This window comes from Pseudorasbora parva, chromosome 25 (genome assembly GCF_024679245.1).
Source record: "Pseudorasbora parva isolate DD20220531a chromosome 25, ASM2467924v1, whole genome shotgun sequence".
Lineage (NCBI taxonomy): Eukaryota > Metazoa > Chordata > Actinopteri > Cypriniformes > Gobionidae > Pseudorasbora > Pseudorasbora parva.
The window spans coordinates 3,334,820-3,346,139 of NC_090196.1; the positions used below are offsets into that span (position 1 = coordinate 3,334,820).

The following is an 11,320-nucleotide window of genomic DNA, read 5'->3' on the forward strand; positions in this document are numbered from 1 at the left end:
ATGAAATGCATCACTAATTACCCAATCACTCTTCAAGGACTACTGGTGATCTGGACCATTATTATAAATTATAAACCAAATTTTCCACTTTAAAATAATGGTCCGGCTCACTACACTTAGGTAATTAGTGATGCATTTTATGACTTTATTCAAAGTAATTAATATGATTAGTTGTATGTCAGACAAACAATAATGTGATAATTGGTCAGTTAGTTACAGTTATTAATGCGGCTAATCTCAGTCAGTAATTATTGATTACTTAATAAGGAACTATCTCCTAAATTTAATGTTACTTACTGATTATTTCAGCTTGTCTCTATATTAGTTAATAGTAGTTGAAGTGTTAATGTAGTGCTACTCCTTAGTCCTGCATAGTTATCTATTAATAACAGACCATTATTATAAAGTGTTACCAATACTTCTTGCTTTAAGAATTTGTAGATGTTTGGACTAGAAACAAGACAAAAATACTAAGTAAGAAAAGCGTTTTTTTGCAGTGTGCACACACTCCAGATGTGAAGCTGAGGTTTGGTTCCCTTTTGTTTCTCAATCATTTTGTGTATCGTAGTATCAAGGACTAGTCATCGGCTTTGAAACTCATGCACTCTTGTAATTATGATGTTTCAGTTCTGCTGCGTTTTAGGTGCACGTGGCCGCGCTTGCGTCTCTGTTTCTTTCGCTCTATCCTAACCCGTTTTCTTAATTGCATGCTCCATCACACTCTTGACACGAGCAGATTTCTTCCAATCTCTCATTTGCTGATATCTTTCTCTCCGGTCACGAGCCGCCAGGCCCCGGGGCACAATAGGAAAAGTCTCCTATTTCATACACGCCACTAATCTTTAAATAAAAGCGTTGCGATTTTTGAGAAAGCTCTTTGTTCTGCCGAGGATGTGACGGAGCGTGTAAAGCCGGAGACGTAGCGCGACCGGTAAAGTGCCGCTAATGTATGCATCATGCCGAGGCTGCGGCTGGCATGCAGAATTATCTGTGATGTTCGTCAGCCGCAGAACAGGAAGTAGGCCACAGCCTGCCAATAATAACCATGCCTTGTGCATCACAATTTCCAGCGTTGTGAAAGACAATCCTGCTGCTTCCAGTTTGACTGATCTGCTTCTCATTTTCAGGGTGTTTGATTATCAGCATGTTCCGATCCCGTGTGACTTTGGGCCTTTTGGACGGCCGTGTTCATCGCCCTCTTCATCTTCAGCAGCCCTGCGGCAAAGCAGAGAAAAACCTCACAGCAAACACAAGTCCAGGAGCAGACGAACCCAGCGTGAGACATCTTTCTCATTATACGCTTTTACAAACTCTTGATGTTGTTTTTGGGCTCTACTTGAACAGGTTTTCATATTCTCCATTGTTGCGGCTCCTCTGTTCCCAGTCTGTCAGTATCAGTGAAGCACGGGTTGATCCAAAATGAGCGGGTGCCTGCGGTTACAAGTCATCCAAAAATATTTTTAATGATATTTGGGTCGCGGTCGGTCGGGTCGTTTGAAATAAAGATGCCAATTAAACCGTTGTAATTTATATAGTAATAGACACAATTTCCTCTTCATCCACTGGCATGAGGATCCTCTGCGTTCAGCCGGTGGATTACATTAGGAGCCGCAGGGCGAGTCAAAGGCCCCGTTCACACTGCAGACGCAAAAGTGGCCCAGATCTGTTTTTTTGGGGGTCAAGTGACCAGGTCAGACCTCTTCAGAGGGGGTGTGAACACTCAAATCTAGCCCAGATCTGATTTTTTCCAATGCGGCCGCAGTGTGAACAACTAAGGCAGATTTGATGCAACTTTTACGTCAATCTATGTCGACATGTGTCACAATTATGTGCCGGCGAGTTAGCCCTAGACACAGACAGTAACATTAAAAACTTGACTAGATATGGAGAACAGCGATGGAGCGAGTCAGTGGAGGGAGAGGGAGGTGTTAGACCTGATTAGTATATGGGGAGATACTTCAACTCAAGCTAAACTAGAAGGATCCTACCGTAAACGCTCCGCTTTTGAAAGCACACGAAATGGAAGAACGGGGACACAGAAGAACGTGGCTTCAGTGCCAAAGGAAGGAGACAAAAGGCCAAAATAACCAATTTTGCTCTCTTTCTTTTCGTTCTTCTCCTCTTCAGCATCTGCTCATTAATGTTATGGCTTCCATTACACAAACATGTTTAAATAAAAGCGAAAATGCTTACTTCCTCCATGACCTCCCGAACTTTAGTGCACCAGCGTGCTGCGTCTGATGTCTTGATATTGTTCTTTTGCACACGTGGGTTAGTCTGAAACCTCAAACAGTTCACACTGGAATCAGATGTAGGCCACATTTTAAAAGGTAATGTGAACAGCCAAACAAAAGATCAGATCTGAGCAAAACATTTTTTTTTTTTTAGAGAATTAAGGCCTTTGCACGCTGAGTCAGATATTTTCGCATGCATTTTTCCGTATTCGTGATCCGAAAATTAGTCACGCACAGAGACTGCACACTGAGTCCGATGCGGATTAATGAATGCGTTACGGGAAAAAACGCAAAACAAGACAAGAACGTCTAGTGAGGATGATTTGTTTGTCCTGAGGAGATATTGTGTTCATCCACTTCTGTGATCGCGTAGAGAGGAAGGAGAGTTTCCTCCTTATCCAATGTCAATGTCAATGTCAATGTCAATTTTATTTATATAGCACTACTAAACACAACACTAGTTGACCAGTGTGCTTTACATCAATACAAAAGACAAACTAAAACACAATATAAAAGCAATACATTTCATCCTCAGCCATATGCCAAATCAAAAAGATATGTTTTTAACTGAGATTTAAAAACAGCCAAGGAAGGGGCTAATCTAATATTTAAAGGTAACGCATTCCATAGTCTAGGCGCAGCTGATGAAAACGCCCGGTCCCCCCTACTTTTCAACTTTGTTTTTGGTATATATAAGTACCTCTGATTCGACGACCGGAGAGACTTAACTGGACGATGTTCGGTCAGTAAATCCGAAAGGTAAGGAGGGGCCAAACCATGTAAGGATTTAAAAACCAGAAGAAGAATTTTAAAATCAACACGATATTGTACCGGTAGCCAGTGCAAATGACGTAGTACTGGAGTAATATGTTCCCAGCGTGTTCCAGATCGACCGATCCAAAGTTTAGTGTCAGGGGCTCAGTTTGATGCTTTGCTAGCGATACTGGAGCCACATATTAAAAAGAAGACCTCTAATTTCCGTGAATCAATTGATCCCGAACAGAGACTGGCAGTATGTCTATGGATCCGATCAATCACACACGTTTGTTTTTGTGACATATGGGGACTTTCCATAGGCGTAATGGTTTTTATACTGTACAAACCGTATTTACTATCCCCTTACACTGCCCCTAAACCTAATGCAGCATATTTATATAAAATAATATTTATTGAACAATAATATTTAAATTAACAACAATAGCCATTCTAAAAGACAAAAGGAAATAAACACAAGCAAATGATTCAGCCAAACGTACAAAAGCAGCTCTAGTACAGGATTCAAGCCTAAATACACCGATCAGGCATAACATTATGGCCGGTGAAGTGACTAACACTAATGATCTCTTCATCAGCTGTTAGTGGGTGGGATATATTAGGCAGCAAGTGAACATTTTGTTGATGTGTTAGAAGCAGGAGAAATGGGCAAGCGTAAGGATTTGAGCGAGTTTGGCCAGATTGTGACGGCTAGACGACTGGGTCAGAGCATCTCCAAAACTGCAGCTCTTGTGGGCTGTTCCCGGTCTGCAGTGGTCAGTATCTATCAAAAGTACTCCAAGGAAGGACCAGTGGAGAACCGGCCACAGGGTCATGGGCGGCCAAGGCTCATTGATGCACGTGGGGAGCGAAGGCTGGCCCGTGTGGTCCGATCAAACAGACGAGCTACTGGAGCTCAAACTGCTCCAGAAGTTAATGCTGGTTCTGATAGAAAGCTGTCAGAATACACAGAGTATTCTGTGTATATATGTTGGATATGCTTTTTATTTTTATTACTTTGTATTCCCTGGTTGCTGTGGCCTGGTCTGAGGAATCACGTGTTCTTTTACATCACGTGGATGGCCGGGTGTGTGTGTGTGTGTGTGGCTTACCTGAGGAACACATGGCCCCAGGATGCACTATGGGAAGAAGGCGAGCCGGCGGAGGCGGTGTGATGCTTTGGCCAATGTTCTGCTGGGAAACCTTGGGTCCTCCATCCATGTGGATGTTACTTTGACACGCTCCACCTACCTAAGCATTGCTGAGACCATGTTCAGCCTTTGATGGAAACGGTATTCTGGTGGCTGTGGCTCTTCCAGCAGGATAATGCTCCTGACACAAAGCACAAATGCTTCAGGAATGGTTTGAGGAGCACAACAACCAGTTTGAGGCGTCGACTCGGCCTCCAGATTCCCCAGATCTCAATCCAATCGAGCATCTGTGGGATGAGCTGAACAAACAAGTCCGATCCATGGAGGCCCACCTCACAACTTACAGGACTTAAAGGATCTGCTGCTAACATCTTGGTGCCAGATACCACAGCACACCTTCAGGGGTCTAAAGGAGTCCATGCCTCGACAAGTCAGCGGGACCAACACATAATGTTATGTGTTAATGTCATAGTTCACTGGAAATAAGGGGCCAAGCCCAACCCCTTAAAAAAAAAACATCCCATAATCCCCCCTCCACCAAACTTTACACATGGCTCAATTGCAGTCAGGCAAGTCCCGTTCTCCTGGCAACCTGCCTGATCGGTGTATAAGCAATTGACAGACTTTTCTCTTCAACGAAAAAGGGCTGAAAATATTAATGATAATTACCTCACACATTAAAGGCAATATTTAACTAATAATAGCAAGTAGCAAATCATCGTTTTGTTTGCGCTACATAAATTAAAGCCATTTGGCTATTTATGTTAAACACAATCTAAACTTCCTGTTTTGTCAGGAATCCGCCATGATGCTGGCTTACACGGTGTGAGAGTCTAGAGCTGTGAACTTATTATAGATGACTTTACTGAGCACATTTTAGTTAGTTAAATTGTCAGTGTGTTTATAGCAAATGATGCCATTTTAAGTGAATTCTATCGCCCCCTTGAGTACTGGAGTCACTGAATGCAGGTCATGTAGAAAGGAAAACACTTGCAATGCTTGTGTCTCATGATAAAAACCAGCATGTCTCCCTCACAGTGTTTTGTACCCCAGTATTGTGTTGGTATATGTTGCATATATAATTGTGTGTGTGTGTGTGTGTGTGTGTGTGTGTGTGTGTGTGTGTGTGTGTGTGTGTGTGTGTGTGTGTGTGTGTGTGTGTGTGTGTGTGTGTGTGTGTGTGTGTGTGTGTGTGTGTGTGTGTGTGTGTGTGTGTGTGTATCTACATGGATGCATGCACCTCTGCTGTCTAACTCCAGATGGTTTCTTCATTAAAATCCTCCCTTCGCTATAGGACTACTCCCTCAGTAATCAAAGCTAGCCTATCACCAAAAGCAATTATAGCAAATTAATAGTGCATAACCAATAAGAAGCGTTTATAGTGCTTTATTACAAGCCCTAATAGTTTTTACTGCCAGCAGATCACAGTAGAATGAGTTTGCCTTTGTAGCTGGGAGGTCAAACCGCTTTTTAATGGCTGGTGCTGAGCTGGAATGGGTTTGTTTGATCCAGCTGGGATCGGGGGGGTGTTTGTGTGGGATTATCACGCTGTGCCGAAGAGGTCCAATATACGTGTCCATCATTAGAGACATTAGAAGAGCTGCTGATATCTGGGCACGGATAGAGAATGAATTCATTCATGAAACATCTCCTTGACCTTTGACTCTTGAAAGTCCAGCAATTTGACTTTGGTACTATTTTTAGAAAAAACTTTTGAAGCTAAAGAAACTTATTTTTATGTTAAACAGTGAAAACACTCAAACTGAGGGTCAACCAATGGTGTGAGTTTGGGGCTACATGTTTGCCTAACCAATGACAGATATCACTCATAGATGTCCTGATAGACCTAGATGGTAAACGGCAAATAATTATCCTTTTGTGTGGATTTTTAGTCAAATTTGTGGAAGTTAGCATCATAATGGCTATCTCGGCGTCTTAATTTAAAGCTGCCGTATGTCATTTCTGCTCAATAGTGGTGCCAGTATGTTTGTTTGATTGGCCTGTCATAGCAATATTGGTGTCATGTTTTTCTTCTAAATGCCTTTATTCTGGAGCGGGACCATTTGTCAGACCGAGAGGTTCATTCGTTCATGTCACAATCAACATAAATACAACTCGCAAGCCCAGAAGTTCTAGTTGGTGCTGTTTACGTCCTTAGACTCAAGACCCGTTTTATCCCTCTTTGGTCAAAAATCGACAACTTTTACGTTTTGAATTTTTTTATGTTTTTGTATGGAATTACCTTTGTCTCAATAAAACTGAACGTGGAAACAACTTGTATCGCTATTATTGGTTACTTCAATAACACAAGCGTATTGCTGTCTTGAAGAACAAGCGGGTGAAGATGATGAAGAGGAAGCCGCCGCCGCTCCATGTCTCTCCTGAGAGCTCATCTTTACCAACTAAAGCACTGCGAGATCATTCCAGTATGCGCAGGTCATTTTTCCAATTGTGCGACTGAGTTCATTTCTTTCATTTTCTATGTTTTTCTTCGTTTGTAATGGCATATTTTTGATAGTTTCTGAAAAAGTTTGGTTCAGTTTTATTGAGACAAAGGTAATTCCATATTTTTGCTTCATCAGAATGGGATGAAACTTGGTGACTTTTTTTCTATTAGCTATGTGAACACAACAAAAAAATCATGCACATGATTCGGATATGTTAAACGTTCATGAAAAAACCTGTCACATTGGCTCGTTTGCGGTCAGACTGATCGTCATAGGAAATGAATGGGCAATACAGCAACTCACAGAAACTCTTTATGGTACAAACTACAATTCAGCCACAGTGCAGAAAATAAGTGTAACACAATGAAGGGGTGACACTAAAATATCAAGAGTGCAAAATAGACCAGCACACACACACACACACACACACACACACACACAAACACACAAACACACACACACACACACACACACATCCCCAAACTGTTCCCGCAAAGTTGGGAGCATGTAATTGTCCAAAATGTCTTGGTGAAGCATTAAGAGTTCCTTTCAGTGGAACTAAGGGGCCAAGCCCTGGAAAACAACCCCACCCCATAATCCCCCCTCCACCAAACTTTACACATGGCACAATGCAGTCAGGCAAGTCCTGTTCTCCTGGTGACGGCCAAACCCAGACTCGTCCATGGGATTGTCAGACTGTAGCGTGATTAGTCGCTCAGAGAACACGTCTCACTGCTCTAGAGTCCAGTGGCGGCTGCTTTACTCCACTGCATCCCACGCTTTGCATTGCTCTTGGTGATGTAAGGCTTGGATGAGCTGCTCGGCCATGGAAACCCATTCCATGAAGCTCTCTCCGCTGTTCTTGAGCTCATCTGAAGGCCACAAAAGTCTGGAGGTCTGGAGCTGTTGACTCTGCAGAAAGGTGGTGACTTCTGCGCACTGTGACCCTCAGCATGCGCTGACCCTGCTCTGGGATTTTACATGGCCTAACACTTTGTGGCTGAGTTGCTGTTGTTCCCAATCGCTTCCACTGCAGTTCACTGAGCTCCTGAGAGCGACCCATTCTTTCACTAATGTGTGTAGACGCGTCTGCAGGCCGAGAGCTGGAGTTATACACCTGCGGCCATGAAGAGATCGAACACCTGAACTCAGGGATTCAGAAAAAAAATCTAAACCTTGACCAAAAGTATAGTCTTTAATGTCTAAGAATAAATACAACTCCACAACTAAAGGAATATAAGTATTTACAGCGTGTCTTGTAATGGCAAAATAATTAACTCCATCGCTTCACTGAACAAGAGACAAACATTAGCCAATTATAATTATAAAGGTTTATTTAATAAAAAAGTTTCTTGCAAGAAAGAGGCACGGTTGATGCAACGACAAGGCCACACCAAGCGTACACTGAAGTCATAACAGAAATCACAATCTCTTATACTGTTGGCAGCATCCTCCCCTCTCAGTACATTTCCATACAGGCCGTTGTTTAAGTCAGGATGCCACGTAGCCCATGTATCATAGTGCACATATGTCATGTCCTGCATATCTCACACCATGGGAAGGTAAACATATGGCTATACCAAGATTTGCATTTTGCCACAACAGTCTAAAAATACTTGAGAATCTCTAAGCCATACTACACAGGAATCTAGTGGCCACTCCAGGGCATTACAGCAGTGTGTGGTGTTTTACTCCCACCAGACGGCACTAATCTACCTTCAAATAAGGGGATTTTAAAGGCTTAGTCTCTGTTTTAACATGCAATACTGCTTTAATTGAAAAATAATTCAAAATATATTAGAAAACTATTTGTGTATTGTTTTGAATAGCTAATAAAAATTGTATAGATATTGCAGAGTATCTTAAAATACCCTAAACATTCAAAATAATAATCATTTGCATATCAAGGCTTCTGTGAAGAGGCCGAGTCGAGGAGGCCCAGAGGAGGATTAATGCCCAAATTAATCTGTTTAATTTGAGTAATCAGTAAACAAAACCCCAATATGCAAATATGTTATTGATAAAGTGTTCGTTTATTTAGCAGGACATCAGTTGTCCAACTCTGGGGTAGCAACATCAAACTGTAGTGCGTGTTTGTGCTTATTTTTAGATTAAAGTTGCGTGATTAAACATTAACAACATTATTCAGAAAAGTCTGAAGCATGAGTTCCACGAGAGCATGAACCTTTTTAATACGTGGGAATGTCATAATGATTAGGGCATGGTGTGGTGTGTGTCTAACGGCTCCAGTGACTGGACATATACAGTGAGCTTTAATGCAAGCTCTTCCTTTATTCCTGGTTCTCTGGCTGTCTGTCCGCAGTAGGAATGGAGGAGCTGATGTGCATTAAGAAGGAGCTGAGCGTGATTAAATCTCAGATCGACGAGCTGCTGGCCAGTCTGGAGCAGATGGACCCTCAGGCCGGTAAGACACGCTCAGAACCGGCCCAGAGACGGTCTCAGTCTGTGCCTGATCTTCTGTTTGATGGCATTTAGCGCTGTGTGTGTGTGTGTGTCTCAGGAGATGGTGTTCTGTTCTCTCCACTCCATGGCTCTGTGAGCAGTGCGGACGACTCGTCTCCCTCGAGGACAGACACAGAGACACGGAGCCCACAGACAGCAGACAGCAGTGAGGACGACAGACAGCATGTAAACACACACACACACACACACACACGGAGCCTACAGACAGCAGACAGCAGTGAGGACGACAGACAGCATGTAAACACACACACACACACACACACACAGAGCCCACAGACAGCAGACAGCAGTGAGGACGACAGACAGCATGTAAACACACACACACACACACACACGGAGCCCACAGACAGCAGTGAGGACGACAGACAGCATGTAAACACACACACACACACACAAACACACACTCTCTCTCTCTCTCTCTCTCTCTCTCTCTCTCTCCCACACACTCACACATGTTGTGTTTTTGTGAATTGTGGGGACTTTCCATTGGCGTAATGGATTTTACACTGAACAAACTGTACATTATATCCACATTATAAGTACATTATAAACTGTAAATATATATATGTGTGTTATAATCGCACAGATTGGGTCTCTGCTGTCAGAGTAGCTCAGCCTCTACAGATTGATTTCACTGATTATGATTTTACAGTAGCTGATTCTTACAAAACCTCACAGATTCTTACAAAACCCAAGAACTTGCTTACCGTGGTCAATTTATGGCACTGAACATATTCCCACAATATTTCAGGATCTGCAGGAGCGCTATGATACTGCAGCAGCTGAAGTGTGTTTGTAACGCGTCTCTGTGTGTGTGTGTGTGTGTGTGTGTGTGTGTGTGTGTGTGTGTGTGTGTGTGTGTGTGTGTGTGTCTGTGTGTGTGTGTGTGTGTGTGTTTGCTAGGCTAATGACTATGAGCCAGATGTGATCTACATGTGAAGACTTCTGGTTTCTCTGGGGAAAGCCAAAGGAAGAGCAGGAGCCTGAAGTGTGAGGAGAGCGGATCATTTCCAGAGGAGACATGAGCTCGTTTCATCAGGAGCAGATCTCTATACACACACACACACACTGCCCCTAAACCTACCCATCACAGGAAACATTCTGCATTTTTACTTTCTCATAAAAACTCCTCCTGTGTGATTTATAAGCCTTTTGTAAAGTGGGGCCATGGGTAATGTCCTCATATTTCACCCTCTCCTGTAATACCTGTGTCATACCCATGGCATTATACACACTTGTGTCCTCATATGTCACAAACACACACACACACACACACACTAACTCTTCAGAATCATTTTAACCACATGCTGTTTTTCCATGATTTCAATCAGTGAAGTCCTGATACGAGAAACACACATTATTATTATTATTATTGCAAATATCCTATAATTTTATGATGTGTGCACAACAGTTAAGGCTGATATGGGTTATTAAATGGCTGAACCCAATAACCAAATCTAAACATATCAGCTGATATCCCCTTACATGACCCTGATATATTAAAAACGAGTCAGTTATCTACTGTATATTTATTAGACATACGTGAGATTTCAGATTTAAAATGAGATGTAAAACTGCTGTCTGCTCATCAATCGGTCTGGCCAGTTAGATTTATGATCAGCATATGTCATTTTTTTCATGTTAAAATGTTAAAGGAAGGCATAAGATGATAAAGCACTTTCCCACGGCATGCTTTCGTAATATATATCTGTGATTATGTACAGTATTATGGAATGCTACATTTGTTTGTATTCGCCAACAGAAATAAAACACATCATAGAGTGTCTTAAAGCCTCACACTGCTCTGGCCTGAGTGTCATTTTAATGACAGAATGTGTTTTAAAGGCCATCATCGTCAGGGTTTTCAACCGAGGGCACTCTAGGAGATGATCTTCATGATGGTTTCACTACAGGTTCACTTTATTACTAATGATCTGTTGATCATTGGATAGAGTAATAATGTTAGTTAAAGGGACAGTTCACCCAAAAATGAACATTAGCCCTAAGGTCATCCTAGGTGTGTATGACACTCTTCTGTCAGACGAACACAATCAGAGTTATATTAAATATGTCCTGCATAATCCAAGCTCTATAATGGCAGTGACTGACTGCTGTTGAGAAGTCCATAAAAATGCATATATTCATATAATGATAGATGCACTTTTATGATGGATGGATGCACTTTTATGATGGACAGATGCACTTTTATAATGGATAGATGCACTTTTATGATGGATGGATGCACTTTTAT

At 42.1% G+C, this 11,320-nt stretch overlaps 1 protein-coding gene across 2 annotated transcripts in view; it reads left to right on the top strand.

Moving 5' to 3' along the window:
* The window catches only part of si:dkey-234i14.2 (uncharacterized), a 39,994-nt gene extending 29,128 nt beyond the window's left edge, over positions 1-10,866 (top strand). Inside the window, exons 3-6 of one of the 2 annotated variants that reach the window (XM_067436040.1) lie at positions 1,128-1,276; positions 8,909-9,010; positions 9,107-9,214; positions 9,973-10,866. In XM_067436040.1, the coding sequence (XP_067292141.1) occupies positions 1,128-1,276; positions 8,909-9,010; positions 9,107-9,214; positions 9,973-9,977 (364 nt within the window). In that variant the 3' untranslated portion in view covers positions 9,978-10,866. Of the gene's footprint in view, positions 1-1,127; positions 1,277-8,908; positions 9,011-9,106; positions 9,235-9,972 lie in introns of both variants that reach the window. The other variant, XM_067436039.1, reaches the window with a different exon arrangement.
* Positions 10,867-11,320: the final 454 nt, after the last annotated feature.